The 17,382-nt window shown below is 35.4% G+C and overlaps 1 protein-coding gene across 2 annotated transcripts in view; it reads right to left on the bottom strand.

Annotated features, from left to right (window-relative positions):
* The window catches only part of LOC145685956 (leucine-rich repeat-containing protein 9-like), an 82,213-nt gene that overhangs the window by 37,630 nt on the left and 27,201 nt on the right, over nucleotides 1–17,382 (bottom strand). Inside the window, exons 6-7 of one of the 2 annotated variants that reach the window (XM_081758742.1) lie at nucleotides 14,597–14,668; nucleotides 3,309–3,464 (exon numbers count right to left, since the gene is read on the bottom strand). In XM_081758742.1, the coding sequence (XP_081614868.1) occupies nucleotides 3,309–3,464; nucleotides 14,597–14,668 (228 nt within the window). Of the gene's footprint in view, nucleotides 1–3,308; nucleotides 3,465–14,491; nucleotides 14,669–17,382 lie in introns of both variants that reach the window. The other variant, XM_081758741.1, reaches the window with a different exon arrangement.

The following is a 17,382-nucleotide window of genomic DNA, read 5'->3' on the forward strand; positions in this document are numbered from 1 at the left end:
AGTAAACTACCCCTAGTATATATATTGCTCTAGCAATTTGTTCTGTATATATATATATATATATATATATATATACAGAACAAATTGCTCCCGTAGATCTTTTTAGGATAAATGACATGTTATTAGGTTAGTAAGGAAATATTTATTTATAAAATATGAACAAAATCACAAGAGTTACTTTTGAGAAAATCATCCGAAAAGAACTTCACAAAGAAGAAATTGTCTCTTCTGGATATATATAAGAAAAACGACTTATACCATAGTATAGCACTGTTAATTAAATAGTGATATATGAAATATGAACAATATTGCTAGAGCCGTTTTCGAGAAAATATTTTTTTCATCCTTTAATAAATTACTCTTATTCTTTGAAGGAAAAGAAAATTCGACCTCTAGTCCTCCCTCTTCCTAAAGAATCTTATACGAACAACTTCTCGTTTAAAATTTGGTTAAGAATACGTTGAACAGTATAACTTCTAGGCGAGTGAACGTATTTACCTGGCACATACGAACGGACAGATAGGTGTTCAAAAATCACTTTTTCAGAGTGTAAGGGCTCTGAATGATTATCATACCTTCATCTCTCCTATCGTCCCTCGAAAATAAAAATAAGCAAAATTGTAGACATATCCGGAAGAGATATGTCTAAAAAGAAGGATCCTTATTAGAGACTACTTTTAAAATTATTTAAAATGTCATGCTATCAAGTGTAAATTTGAGAATCTCGGAGAGTGGCGTCCATTTCGCTTTTTAACTGGATCCTGGCTTCCAAACTGGATCCCGACTCTTTAAAAACAATTGAAAGTTTGGCATGTTCAGACAATGTATTGTGAAAATATTTCGATATTAGACTATAACTTACAATTATAACTTTTATATTAAAGTGGTTCATAATATTATGCCAAGATTTAAAGTACATTGATCAGTTTTTATTGCTGGATTATAACTATTAGTTTTGGTACAATACTCCCCCTCTTCCTCCTCATGTTTGTTTCCTTGAGTTTGAGATTTTATAGAATTTTTATAATGTCAATATTATGTTTAACATAATATGTTTATATAGAAGATACTTAGTATGTACATTTTGCTTTCTAATACCTTTATTTTATTAAAATACAACATCTCTTCTCACGTCAAAAACCTACAACGAGAAGATCTACAAGATGAATATCATCGAAAATTTGATTGTTTGTATGTCTTACAAGGGAACCTCTCCAAGTGTAGTCTGACTTCGAATCGAGACTATGGCCGTTGGATACCTTGTCCCAAAAGATGAAATTTGATACATCCTAGATCTCAACTGTTGCTTAGATATAATCGTGAAAAGTTAGAAATTGAGCTCCATACTATACATTACAAAGTCAGATTCCGGGTCAGATTTTTCGGACGCGGTCGGCTAAGGAAACTCAGCGAATATATATCAAATTAATGTGGGGAGCCCAGCACCTTTCGAATGAAACATTTGTGTCCCCGGGGCAATCGCAGGATTCCAGGCGGGGTCCAACTTAAAATTTGCAAATTGAGCCGGGGGTCAAGTAGCATATTGTATGAAAGCTATTGTTAATTAAAAGAAGATAGAACAAATTTTAACTCTCTACGATAATTGTGCAAACGGGCAACTGGTGAAAATGTCAATACAACCTAGATCAGAAAATCTATGGACACTCTTCTTAATGCGTTAATTTGCGACAACAAGAAAATAGAAAAACACGTTTAAAAGTGCAAGGTATTGAAGTAAAGCAAATTGCTCTTTCACAGAGCCGCACAACGGACCTTATAAGTGTGACTTCGTATAACCAATGGACCATAGAATGACCATGACCATTGAATTTCGTGTCCTAGAAGAGAAAGGATACATTGTCACTCGCAACCGTTGTGGAGGGTGAGAAGGTCAAATGGCAACGGTATATGTCGCAAATCGGGACCCCAAATTCGCAGATTGCACCGTGAAATTTCTATCGGGGGATTTGCTGAACGAGAAACATGATGGTGAAGACGAAAAGGAGTGACCTTGAAACTGTGAGGCAACTTGGAGAGGAGTGGGGTTGGAATAATGGTGCAGAAATAAAATATATCGGAGGGTGCTTTTCTAGGGCTATAGGGAATGGTCAAGAATAATATTTCGTTAAAATATAAATTTGGAAATCAGTTTGATAATTGTAAACTCGGGAAAGAAAACGATAACCAAGTGGGGTGGGAGACGAGCCAAAACATAGTAAACGTAAAAGAAGGCAGTGTTTCATAGAATATTGGCACACAAAATACTCTGTGACAATACAATATTGATTTGCAGCAATATGCAATTTATTGGAAGAATGTGTGGATGAAATATAAGTAAACAAAACTATGTCTAAAGAAAATAGATATACAACTTCGCATATACGTGTTGGTATATTTACAGAATATTACTTCAACAAAGAAAACATATATTGCGCTAGAAAAAATGAAAACAAATATCGTAAAATTCAATGAAAACAGACACGTTACCTTTTGAACTTCTCACCCTCAACGACGGTTGCGATTGACAACGTATCCTTTCTCTTCTAGGACACGAAATCCAATGGTCATGGTCATTCTATGGTCCATTAGTCATTTGAAATTACACTTATACTTGGATAAGGTCTGTTGTGCGACTCTGTGAAAGAGCAATTTGCTTTACTTCAATACCTTGCACTTTTAAACGTGTTTTTCTGTTTTATTATTGTCACAACTTAACGGATTTAAAAGAGTGGCCATAGATTATCTGATCTAGGTTGTATTGACATTTTCACCAGTTGCCCGTTTGCACAATTATCGTAGAGAGCTAAAATTTGTTCTATCTTCTTTTAATTAACAATAGCTTTCATACAATATGCTACTTGACCCCCGGTTCAATTTGCAAATTTTAAGTTGGACCCCGCCTGAGATCCTGCGATTGTCCCGGGGACACAAATGTTTCATTCGAAAGGTGCTGGGCTCCCCACATTAATTTGATATGTATTCGCTGAGTTTCCTTACCCGACCGTGTCCAAAAAATCTGACCCGGAATCTGACTTTGTAATGTATAATATGGAGCTCAATTTCTAACTTTTTACGCTTATATCTCTGCAACGGTTGAGATCGAGGATGTATCCCTATTCGTGTTATCCAACGACCAAAGTATCCAAAGTATCCAACGACCATAGTCTCGACTCGAAGTCAGAGTTACACTTGGATAGGTTCCCTCGTTAGTAATAAAACTTGGTAGTGTTGCTTTTATATACCTATGTACATAGCATGATATTGGAAGTTAAGGAAAAACAAAGTGTTAAAAAATCCTATGCTAGTACCTGCATTTCAATGAGTTTGTAGGCGAAACCACTGTCGTGCAGTCTGCTTAATGATTGATATACTTCCTTTCGTTTTGACACTAATTCATTGTAATTGTGCATAATGGCCTCTTGCTGCAATGCTCTGTAGTATATTACTTTCGAGTGAAGAAATTCCTAAAGAATAATACGAATAGCTATAGAAACTTTTGCTAGCCAAGTTCTTTATTGGATATTGAATAAAAAACATTTTGCTTCATAAAACAACTAAAATTTGCATAAATTCCACAAACAAAATAAAAGAAAATAGCATTACTATCTGATATTCTTTTACAATATATTTCAATAATAATAACTGGCAGAAGAAAACTATATGAACGAGAGGAGATATAGCATAACTCCTACTATCTGTACTAACAATAACAGAAAACTGAAAATTAGAATAACTTGACAGAAAAAGTAAGCAGGCACAATTTGTCAATAGATGGCGGCACAACACTTTCTCTGTATCATGGGCATCTCAGCCACGTCAAAATTGAGAGCGACAACAAAGACATAGAATTATTAAAAGACCCAACTAAATTTATGTCAAAATTGTGAGGTAATTCGGAAGCTACTTGGATTAAGAGCTAGTACACTCCACTTTGTACCTCAGCCAATAAAATTCACTGTACTTTTCTTCCATCACTTGCTATATGTTTAGAAGTTTCCATATACTATGATCCTTAGGCAACTTCTTTGCCTTTAGATAATAATTGCATCTTTATTACAATACATTAACTTAATATATTTTTCTTCCATCATATTTTGTACTAGGTCACTCAGACTAGTTTCATCACCAACAAAATTCTAACTTCTTTTTAATGATCTCGAATTATATGTGTTATTTTCTCTCTTTACCCGATGTTCCCGGTTTATCATTCCAAACAGTTCAGCCTTCGATGAAGTTGGGAGGGACTACAGTGGCAAAGCGGATAGAAGACAGTGGTATTCAGCAATGTGAGTTATATTTATTTCGGACACATTAAACTCGCAGGTGAACGAGAAAATCCAAAATACGTTTGCATTTGTTATACAGGACTGACACTGGATATTCTGCTATGGAAGCTGCAGGCCAATAGCCAGGGGGCATTGCCTCTCTAAATTACTTTTTACCCCCTGAAGAGAATTTTCAAGCTGACTCAAAACCAGTGAAATTATTTCAATTATATTTACCAAATTAAATTTAACTTCGCGAATTCTACTCATTTCTGTGTAAAATTATATGTTTCTTGCTAGATGTACAAAACATCTTCCATTGCCTTTTACCCATTTCAAGAATTTCAAACCGTACGCTATTATTGCAACCATGACAAGCATTAAAGGATATCAGGGCACTTCCAAACAATAATAAACTAGTGTCTCCCTTATTTTGGAAGGTAGAAAATTGAGTGCAAACGTTCAATAAAACTTCTATTTTGTATTGATATAATCTAAAATTGCTGTAATATAATTTTGTTCTAAATTTTAAAAAACAAATACTTCAATTTTAAGTATTGATATGAAACAAGGTACCTCGCAAAGAGCTTGAATTAAGCACAGAAAAATGAAGCAACAATTTACGGTTTCGATAATTCAAAATAAATACAGATGCTGTAAATAATAAATAAATAAATGTACAATTTTATGGTGTTCTTTGATGTCTTTGTCATTGCCCCCTCAGTCTTCATTTCTGCCCTCGAATCCTGTCCTCGAACATGACCTGGATACCTTACGGGACTCCATTTTCCAGCAGGATAACAAGCCTCTCCACATGGTCAGGCGAATCCAACGTGTTCTACTCGTAAACGGCTTCTATCCTGGCCTGTCTGGTATATCTCTAAGCACGTGTGGGGCATGATGGGGCGCTAGCCGGGCTCTTGCAACGAATATTACCGAGTTACACCAAGATTTGTGGCAAGTGCGACAAACCATTCCCCCAAACAGACATTAAGCATTTACACGAACAGCTATATACCTGAATACTGTTTGTGTGGTTACTCGGGATAGTTACACGTACTACTAAAGGAAGTATTGTAGGTTTGTGAACAGGATGTCCCACTGGTGTCATGTTGGGGACTTGAACAGCATACATCGTCTTCTTTCTGCGTACTAATTTTGGGCCAGGTCCGTGAATTTATACTGGAAGTAAATCTGCAGCAGTCTAGTACAAGAACCACCATCATATATATGATTTTTTTTTACCTAATGGAATCTTAACTCTGCCTAAGAAGTCTAATGGTGACTATCTCGTCATTTGGTTCCAAATTCCAGTTGTTTGGTTTTGGCTTTATTCGCTTATTCTCTTAATAAACACAATAGTATTATCTACCTTTTCGTTCATCAAACAATATATTCTTGAATTTATTCCTCAGTATTTCTATTCTCGTTTACTTTGTTTCTCTTTTTTAATACCTAAATATACTGTTTATTCTTCATTCTTGCCGCCGTACTCTTCAATGTAGACTTTCCATCTGTCTCAAGCTGCATTACGCTCATTAAATGTTCTTCCATATTTTTTGTCATAATAGTTCTTCCTTGTTGTTTTCTGTTTCCATTTAGTTTATTACCATATACAGTACTCAACTTCTCTCTCTCCTTTATAATCACTCTTGTCATCTTTACGTTTATTATATACTTCTCAGCCTTTGTGAGTTTCCCTTCTTTATTCACTATTCAATTTTCTACACATTCTTTTCCCTTCTTCTGTTCAACTTTATTTCTCTAGTTTTCAAGTTCTTTTCTTTTTCTTCCTTCTATACCTAGGTTTTTTACTCTACTTTCACTACTGCGTACCGTTAATCCATAGTTCGAAATGTTTTCACATATAGTTAGTTCCTGTGTTCGCCTCTTCTCAAACTATATGTCTTTTCTTCAAAATTTCAAGCAGGTCTGCTGTTTCTTCCCCACTTTAAATTTCTCACTATCTAATTTCTTGTTCCTATTTCCCTTCCTGGACACATTTTTCAGTTGGATTCCACTTTAGCTAACACAATATTGAATGAGAATATATATTATATATATTAAAATGAGCGTTCATTATAATTTTACACCTTCACTGATAGGCTATTTGCCGAAAATTTAAGTTTCAGTACACGAAAATTCTTAGATATTTTTTTGTCTTGGTATTGCAATTATATGTTTAAATACTATCCATGATTATAAGAAAGTATTTTATTGTTTATAACAAAATACTTTCCTGTGTATGAAATGTTTTTCATTATTGTGATTTACATACATCACGAGAAGACGATTGTTGCTACTTTTCCTCTACTTCCAAGTTTTACTTCCATATATATCTGTTATATGACTCATTTTTTCAATTATGTCCTAACTTATTTTTAATCATCAATTATTTTCTTTTCAACATATTATTCTCTATTAGTTTACCTTTCCAACCAGTTACGTTTCTCTATTTCTTTCAACCTTCAGATTTCCGAGAATCTTAGTTTTTTCTTTGACAAAATCCATCGCGCATAATTTTGGTATCTCAATACTCATCAAACGGTGACATACAGGTCTATCTTCTTCAGTTGTATTGAACCACATATTTTCTATAATCAGTGAGTTCTGTCGTCAAAAGTTCAAGTTCACCATTTACAATCTCCTATATTTCTTTTCTTAAAATCACATTTAACTACCACATTACATTCTGTTCTGTATCTACAAAAGCATTCATGCTGCCCATTAAAATTACACTTAGAACCCTTTTCATGATTGATTCTATTTTCTTCGACTGCAATTGAACAAATTATTAGTTCCAAAATGTTGAAAATACGAGACACGAAGACTGAAAGTTCTTGTATTGAATAGGTATATAGTAGAGATGGCCAAAATTTTCTTGAATCCGGATTCCGGAAAATCGGAAATTTCACTTTCTGGATTTCGGAAAAATCCAGGAATTCACAAAAACTCCGGTTGTTTTCCAGAATCGGAATTTTTAAATTCCGGATATTTTTTGAATTCCAGAATTATTCCGAAATCCGGATTTTTTTCCAAATTCGGGAATTTTTCTGATTTTACTTTGCACATTTCAGAAAGTAAAAATTCCAGAATTGGCCATCCTTAGTCAGGTAGGAAGAACACATTACTGTTATATCAGTTGAATAGCAATACGTCGAAAGTAATACATATTAGAAATAATAAGAATAAAAATATTGTCTTCTGTCTCTGGAGGCAGAGCGAAAATAGAATTGTTTTAAGATTCAGGAAATGATATAGTTATTTTTCTTATTATCTTTAAAATATCATTACCGTTTCACCGCTGATGCAGGTGGATCGGATCACCAATATTCACAATATCACCCCAACCTACACAATTGTGTAGGTAATTTTCTTTTCCAGATTCAACGGATATTTTTTAAAAAGATATGTTTTTGAGGAATGGTAGATGATACTAGTGTAAAAAATAACAAAATGTTGTGAAACGTTGAAACGAATTTGCCCGGCATTGAAGGTATATGCTATCTACAATAGCTACACAATACATTGCTACTGCTTGACAACAATTATAAGATTCGACTGTCATTTCTATTTCTTTACTTCTTCTAGCTCATATGTAGTTTCCGCCTTCATTTATTTCGTCTTTTTATAAGATATTTGGTGGAGAGATACGTTCTTTTTACATCCCTCGTCAGAGGGGCCTGTGTTCTCTATTATCTGTTCTAGGAGGTGAAACTATTCGCAATAATTCAGTTAAATTCTTTAGACGGTTTTTGGAACTTTCCCTAAAGACCTTTCTATTTATTATTAGTTGTAGCAAAATGCTTCCAATAATTATAATTAGACTCAGGAGACTTTAAATAATAATAATAATAATAATAATAATAATAATAATAATAATAATAATAATAATAATAATAATAATAATAATAATAATAATATCACCACCATCATCTAAATCAGTAAAAATTATTTCAAAAACCACAGGAAATTGGATAAAAATCAAAATCAGACGATGTTTAATTTATACAATTTACGACACTTCATTCGTGTCAACTTAATAAATAAGAGAATTCTTTATATTTGATTGCGAGAATGTAAATTAATACATCCTAATTTTGAAGGGTGGTATTCAAGAAATCGTTGCAAGTAACCAGTTTAATATTGAGAATTTGAGAGTACGATTTTTTTTTTTTAATGTATATATACATACCTAGGTATATATGCTAGAGCAGATTCTAAACTTAATACCTATCAGAATCCCAATTTTATCACATCCTCTTGCCAGCGACCCCTTTATAATTTCTGGTTTGTAATAAAGCTTGTGTGGGGTTTCTAATATACCTACTACGGAGATCTCACGATATCCATCTATTTCTATAATAGTAGAATCCATTCCTTGTATATAGTGGATACAAAAACAGTAATAGATTTCTTACAATGAAAGTGCTATTTTAAAGATGGATATTAAACCTCTTTATTGTAGAGACCATTAAAGTAGCTGATCTAAGCCCACAACTTATTGACCAACTAATAGAATTATCGTGCGACAAGTCATTGCAACTGGTTTTCTGTAACGAAGACTTGGACAAGTTCTGGCTGAAGAGGAGAGAAGCATATCCTGGTCTGGTATCTGCTGTTTTAAAGTAATAATTCCATTTGCTACATCGTACCTGTGTGGAAGTGGATTTTCTTTCATGGTAAGCATTAAAACAAAGACAGGAAATCGCTTATTAGTTGAAAATGACTTAATAATGTGCGACACAAAGATTGAACCGCACATTGGCGCACTAGTGAAGTCAACCCATGCTCAGGCATCTCATTAGCTTTCAATGTTAATATTTCAATATGCAGGTTTCGTTGCATTTGTATAATATTTTCTGATAGTTCAACATACATTTCTCATTAGTTTCATATCGTACTTCTTTCATTAAAACTGATTTTTAAACAACTCTACACCTGTTTAAAATGTTTAATAGACCTATTTTTTTCTTGTTAACAGTTAAAATATTTTCCGGTATTAGATTCTAATTATATTTATCTCTTCCACTTATCTCCGCAACCCCCATGAAACCTTCTCGAGACCCCCAAGTTGAGAAACCCTGTGCTAGAGTATTTTAGAGTACTACGAAATGGAACTCTTTATGCCATTTTCCGTGCAAATTAAATCCTTTGAACAATTAAAACCTAGAGACTGATTCTTGTGGATGTAATCCATACTTAGTTCCATTTTTTCTTTGCTTAGAATATCAAACACAAAGATTTACTACCATCTTTATAACATATACAGGGTGTCCAAAAACCAATGGTAAAAACTGAAACCTCAGATTTTTGGCACCAAAATAAGTAAAAAAGTTTATATAACATATGGTACGGAAATAAACAGGGGCGGAGCTAGACAGCTTCGAATGTGGGGGAAAGGAACTTTACACCTGGCTACCGGGACAATGATCGGAGCTAGGAAAGCGGGTCAGAAATACATAAATATTATATCGGCTTGTCCTATTAAATGCATGTTCAAATGTTTGAATTAGTCCTAGAAGCGACAGTCCTATTAGCGACAGGAACTGTTATCTGTCCTATGAGCGACCGATTCATTTGCATTGAGATGATGAAATATGATATGATTCCCTCTCGTAAAATATGTTTGCCTCTGGCGTTATTAGCGTCCGAACAACCTTGCTATGAAAAATGTACATATCAGTCATACTGTTCATCAAATATTTTCCCCTCTACTATGAGTGCAAATAAAACATCTTAATTTTGAGGTAGATTTGGCATAAAACATATCAAATAAGAACTGACTGAACAGGCGTCCTCTAAGGTGACTGTCTAAGTAATTGAACAGGTGATGATCATACGTTGCAATTTCCGGAGAGTATGGCGGATGCAATAGTGTTTCCCATCCAAGGCGTAGAATGGTGTCCCGGGCCATCCTAGCCACGTGGGGCTTAGCGTTGTCCTGTAACAGGATGATCCTTTTTAGATTCAAAAGTGCTGGCTCCAGAGTTTTGAGTTTTTCTTGAACACAGCTCAACTGCTGACAGTACACAGTTTATGCTCTGACCAGCTGGTAGCAGTTCCTGATGCACGATGCAGTAAGCAGTGTACCAAACACACAGGAAGACCTTCTTTTGGTACAATGCTGGTTTCGGCTGTTTTGGAACCAGTTCATGAGATGCTAACCAATGATGACGGCGCCGTGGAGCTTCGTACAGGACCCACTTCTCATCATATGTCAACACCCTGTTCAGAAATAGCTCCTTCCTCAGACGAAACAGCAAAGAAACACAGGTGTTTGCTCGCGTTGCCTTCTGGTCCGGAGTCAAATCATGTGGAACCCATCGACCCAACTTGTAATGCTTCCCAAGAAGGGCTGCCGAATGGTTTCTCCACTCACAGTGAATTGTAGCCCCAGTTCCTCACATTCTGGCCACTGTTCGCCTTAATTGGTGCCTGAAGATCTTCATTTTGTGCATGTGTTATTCTTCCGGCACATGGTGTGACTTCGAGAGTTTCGTCGCCGTCATTAAACTTGTTAAACCACCGCTGCACTGTCTTCGTAGTCACGATACCTTCACCAAAGGCCTGGGCCAAACGCCGCTGCAGCGGGGCGGAAGATATGCCAGGCCTTTGGTGAGGGAGTAGTCGATATAACCAGTCATATTTAACAGTACTTTTTCTTGAACTGAACGGATTGGAATGGTCTTTCTTCGTTGCATAGTGATAAGCTAGTCGCTTAGTATCAACCATTGTAAGTGGGAAACCTTCCGATTCCAATTTTAACATATATTGAACCAATTCCTTTCTCCAGAACCAGGTGGAATTGGGAGATCTAATTTAGGTTGACATCGTGGTCCTTTTTTAGTCTGTGTTGCTATGTCCTTATCGAAATTCCAATTTTTTTTTTACTGGCAGTACATATTTTCATACTTTCTTCTATTGCGGACATAGTTGCCTGTGCCGCTGCTTCTCCACATGAACATCGTTGTGTTTGTCGTTGATATCTCCAACCATTGGACTGAAACAGAAGGAAAATACTGAATTTATGAAGCTCTTTGTCATCAAACATAAACAACAGTGATAAAATATTTATTTTGTTGTTATTTATATTTAAGTCTATAAAGGATTCGATGTATATTTCAAAGTTCATCCACTTTTAAATATCCAACTAGCAATCAAATGTACCAGTACGTATTATCTTGAATCAGACATGCTAATGTACGCATTATACACAGTGTCCCGGGAGGGAGGGGCAATACTTCGGAAAATGGTACTATGGGCGATTCTAAGCAAAAATGTTCATATGAACATGGGTCCTAATCTCAACGGTTTGAGAGCTATAGGTTGTGAACTGATTTTGAATTCATGTTGTTTATTGATCACCCTGTATTTATTCTACAGAAGCGATCCATCGGTATGCATCATGTGCCAATGTTGCCTTTGGAAGAGAAGTTATTGAGGGATATTTGGGAATCAGTTGCTATCCAATTTCTTGAAATAACTTCAACTTTTCCATATTTCCCTCAATAGCTTTCCTTCCAAAGACACCACTGCAGCATGCTGCATACCGTTGGAAAACCATTCCATTACCTTTCAAATATACGCTCCGACCCACCTGTAGGGTAATTACAGAGTGAGCAATACGCCACATAAAGTCAAAAGTGGTTCACAACCTGTAGCTCTCAAACCGTTGAGATTAATACCAATGTTCATATAAACTTTCTTGCTTAGAATCACCCATATTGCCATTTCCCAAAATATTGCCCCTTCCTCCTGGGACATAATGTATGTATATTTTTAATTCTTTGTACGTACCTCTCACTTGGGGTAATTTCCGCATGTGTGCATTTTAACCCCACAACAATATGAGCATTTTGCCCCTAACATATAATTTTCGTACATGTTGCAATTCTGATCAGTAGGCTTTGTTCTCAGCCAGATGGGCCATAGAATTGTATTCACCACTTCACCTATATTACTCTATCATTACTCCAAATTGGCATTTATCCACTAATGTTACACATTGTTTTCAAATACAATCGTTTCTACGTCTTAATATTATATCATAACATGTTAATATACGTATACATATGTGATATTTTATGTTCAACTTATCTCCAAAATTCAGCGCTCGTTTCTGCAACTCTTCTTGCCTTGCAAAGACTTACGTGCGGTATATCCCATATTGATCACTGTTGCAAGATAACTGATAAACTTTGTTCTGCGCATTTAACCCGTATGTGCGTTTTCCTCTGAATGACTCTATATTCCTATGTAAATAATTATTGATCCCCAATAATATCTCCTTTCTTCAAAAGCTTTGCTTTCTGTGCTTAATTTAATTCAAATCTAATTATTCACTAAGCAAAGCAATATATTTTATTTTGTAAAACTTAGAAGCGTAACAGTTACGCCAACTATCTACTTTTTGGACTTCCTAAGACTCTATAAATAAAATGAGGAAAATATTTCAATAATAAAAGACAGCTTTTGAGATCCCTTACATCTGATTAGCTAGTCCCTGGCAATCCCACCAATGACAATGCAGTTCACTCTAAACAATCCGAAAGGTAAACGAACTCTTTAAATTACCTTCCCCTCTATTGTAAGCTACCGAAACGTAAACTAATTGCTTAATTCGCTTCCTCCTTGTTTTGACTTATACATAAAAGCTTGTCGTATAGCAATTAGATACAATCCCTTAGCGCTTGAACGGCTGAAAAAAATGAGACCTCTAGGAACGTAAATTTTTCATAGCATATTTTGTTAGGTTCTAAATCACACTAGCGTGAAACAAGTTAAAGAAGATAGAGCCTAATCTTCTTCCATTATCTAGTATGAACGAATCGCTGAGTTACAGGTTGGTTAAAAGATAGAATCGGTCGCTCATAGGACAGTTAACAGTTCCTGTCCCATATAAATCTGTCGCAAGTAGGACGACACCAAATGTTTGACATAAGTGTGCAAGGGATTCCCCATACATCGTCTGAGGATTAATGGAATGACTTTCCGTCACTGGTAATGCAACGGTACAATGAAGATAGACAACATACAGTACGAAGTTGTGATACATGGATGGCAGGAAAATGGCGGTCAAAGCAAAGCGTGCCTAGGATGGTTGTATTAACCGCACGGACAGTATGGGAATTAACAAGGGGGATGAAGTATACACCCGAGGAAATTAACATGTGGAAATTCAAAACTTATGGAAAATATCCAGTTCTACAGAGGGAAATTTCCCTCTCATTCCCCTGGCAATTCTTACACTGCTCAGGGTCAATTAAATGTGGTATACTCACGGAGTAATGGGAGTGGTTGTAGTTGCTTACAACACAGATATTCGGTGAATTCCTACTTGACGTATGAAGAATCTCTAGCGCAGTTATGTAACATGCGGTTAACAGGTAAAGCCGATATGATTTTTATGTATTTCTGAACCCATTTCCTAGCCACTATCATTATTCCGGTAGGCAGGTGTGAAATTCCTTTTCCCCACTTTCGGAACTGTCTAGCTTCGCCCGTGTCCATTTCAGGACTATATATCATATAAACTTTTTTGCTTGCTTTGATGCCAGAAATCTGTGGTCTCATTTTTTACCATTACTTTTGGGACACCCGGTATAACGAGATGTTAAATTTATACTGTTAACAGTGGGAAATTCCGACTAGACATTCTCACAAATTATAGTATCCCGTGATAAACTAAGTAAAAAGTAATAACTAATAAACAAACATAGAGTATAATGATATATATATATATATATATATATATATATATATATATATATATATATATATATATATATATATATATATATATATATATATATATATATATTACATCTTTCTATTACGTTCCAATTGTCAGTATTCGAGTTTCGATTCCAAATTGGCATCCCTGTCACTTGTACACGACACGGAATTCGACAACATGTAGAGGACATTTGTCTTCTTTTGATGTGATGAATCATCTCCCGAAGTATGTCCACATCTTTTTGTTCCGTTCCAATTGTCACACGATTCGATTTTCGATTCCAAGTTGGCAACCCTGTCACTCTTACACGACGCGAACAATATGCAAAAGGACTTTTTTTGTCTTCTTTTGATGTCACGAATCGTTTGTGCATATCTTTCAGGTTCACCATATATATAAACAGAATTAAACCAAAAGTAATAAATACATTTCACAAACTTGTATACTATTCCTTTTACAACATAGAAGTAATAGGTAAAACACTTACTTGAATTCGATTTCTTTCTTCTCGAGTGATTTGAACAGAATCAAGACTGGACAGATTTTTGATACAGTGAACAGTAAACGATCTATAATTGCAGACTTTACTTACTGGAGAGGAACCATACAAAGGATCACTGAAACACAGATGTTTCAGATTTGTATGAGCTAGTTTCTTAATTTCCTACAATAAAGAGAGGAGGAGAATGCTTTAATAATTTTATAGGACCGTACAAGAAATTAATTTAAAACTAAAATATGTAGGTTTTAGTATATATATATATATATATATATATATATATATATATATATATATATATATATATATATATATATATATTTGGTCTAGGAATTAATTCGTGCGGGTGGACAAGAGATGGCGCAACGAACGGAGCGTCCCACAGTTCCGTGTATCCACACATGTGTTGCAAACCCCTGTCATCACGTATCGTTCGTAGTATAGGGCAGTGGATTAAAGCGTCAACAACACCAGTTTGTAGTTAAGTGAACATGGCGCAATTTGTGCCTGATAAAGTATTTTTGCGGGGTGTCCTGCTGCATTACTTTAACATGCAGAAAAGTGCGACTGAAAGTCATCGTATTTTGGTGGAAGTGTATGGTGACCATGCTCTAGCTGAGCGAACGTGTCAGAAGTGGTTTACACGGTTTAGAAGTGGTGATTTCGGCTTGGCAAACCAAGAGCGAGCTGGACAGCCAAAAAAATTTCAAGACGAAGAATTGACAGCATTGCTCGAGCAGGATTCGTGTCAAACGCAGGAACAACTTGCAGCAGCATTAGGCGTTGATCAAACAACAGTCTCCAAACGCTTGAAAGCCATGGGAATGATTCAAAAGATGTCACATTGGGTTCCACATGAATTGAAAGACAGAGACGTTGAAAGACGAAAAACCATTTGCGAATTGCTGCTTCAACGACAGAGCAGAAAGGGGTTTCTGCATCGAATTATTACGGGTGATGAGAAGTGGATCCATTACGAGAACCCTAAACGAAAAAAGGCCTGGGTGAAACCAGGTGAAGCAGGTCCATCACAACCAAAACGAGATATTTACTGTGCAAAGGTTATGCTGTGCATATGGTGGGATATGAAAGGTGTGGTGTACTATGAGCTGCTGCAACCGGGTGAAACTATGAATGGAGAACGTTATCGACGACAATTAATGCGTTTGAAGCAAGCTCTGGCCAGAACACGACCAGAATGGGAGAACAGACATGATAAACTTATTGTTCAACATGATAACGCTCGCTCACATGTCGCAAAACCGGTCAAAACCTATTTAGAAAATGTCGGATGGGAAGTTTTACCCCACCCGTCGTATTCACCAGACGTTGCTCCTTCGGACTACTACTTGTTCGATTGCATGAACAACGATTTGATTGGACAGCGGTTTACTTCTTCAGAAGATATCGAAACATGGGTCTCTGACTGGATCACTTCCAAGGATGAGGACTTCTTTCGCCACGGAATCCGTACATTGCCTGACAGATGGGCGAAAGTGGTGGCTAGCGATGGACAATATTTTTCTTAAGGTATTTATGTATTTTGTGTTTGTACTACAGCTTCAATGTGTGCGTACCAACCGCACGAATTAATTCCTAGACCAAATATATATATATATATATATATATATATATATATATATATATATATATATATATATATATATATATGTCTATCAAAATAAATTAAAAATATTATATATATATATATATATATATATATATATATATATATATATAGATAGATAGATAGATAGATAGATAGATAGATAGATAGATAGATAGATACTAGAGTCTTCATAAGTCAGGGATTGCTTGGTATTTATAGTTTGGGCTCAAGTAAAACCATTTTCCTCCCTTGTAGACCGAGATCTACGAATGACATTATTCAAGGGAGACACAAGTCAATCTTCTTGTGCCTCGTGTTACAGTCGCAAGTGGCTAACCCTTTGTAACTGAGACACTATATATAGCATATATATTTGTATGTTTTAATTATATATTAAATAAGTAGCATATACCACATCGAGGAGATAGATTTGTATAGTGTGATATTTTCTCAATTAATATTGAAACCGGAAGGGGTAGTAAATTTATACGACTTCCGGTTTTATTAGAACAATTAGTGAAAGGATGGAATATATTGTTGGGATACTTAATTGATTAAAGAAAACCGCTTCTAGTTATCTATTACGATTCTTATTCTACCTAGGTATAGCGATCAACGTTAAAACTGAAACGGTTGATTTCGTCCACTTTCGGTTTGAATAGGGGTTAAGACAGAGAGGATGATACTTATTCGTAGAAAGCTAAATTGATCCCAAAATACCGATTTTCGCTATCGCTTATCTTTTTTGCTTTATGCAGAAGTGGATTTTTACTACTTTCGGTTTTAATACAGAGTTAAGGTCGGAGTTGAAATGTATTCTTGTAATGCTTTATCGATTGGAGAAAACCGATTCTCGCTATCTATTACCATTTTTACTCTATAGCGGTCAACGTTAAAACCGGAAGTGGCAGACATTCAACCATTTCCGGCTTTAATAGATTATGTTGAAGAAAGAATATATTTCTGAGACGCTTAATTGATTTCAGACAACATCTTCTCGCCATCTATTGCTATTTTTAATCTATGACCACCAAAGTTAAAACCGGAAATGGTTGATTTTTGACACTTTAGATTTTAGTAGAGATATTAGATTGGACACGCAATATATTCTTGAGATGGTTGATTGAATACAGAAAACTGTTTCTCGTTATCTGTTACGGTTTTTATTCTATGGCAATCAATGGTAAAACCAGAAGTGGTTGATTTCTACACTGCTGGTTTGAACACGAAGTTAAGAGAGAAGATAATACTTATTCTTAGAATGCTAATC

Source organism: Thermobia domestica, chromosome 5 (assembly GCF_964235325.1).
Source record: "Thermobia domestica chromosome 5, izTheDome1.hap1.1, whole genome shotgun sequence".
Taxonomy (NCBI): Eukaryota; Metazoa; Arthropoda; class Insecta; order Zygentoma; family Lepismatidae; genus Thermobia; species Thermobia domestica.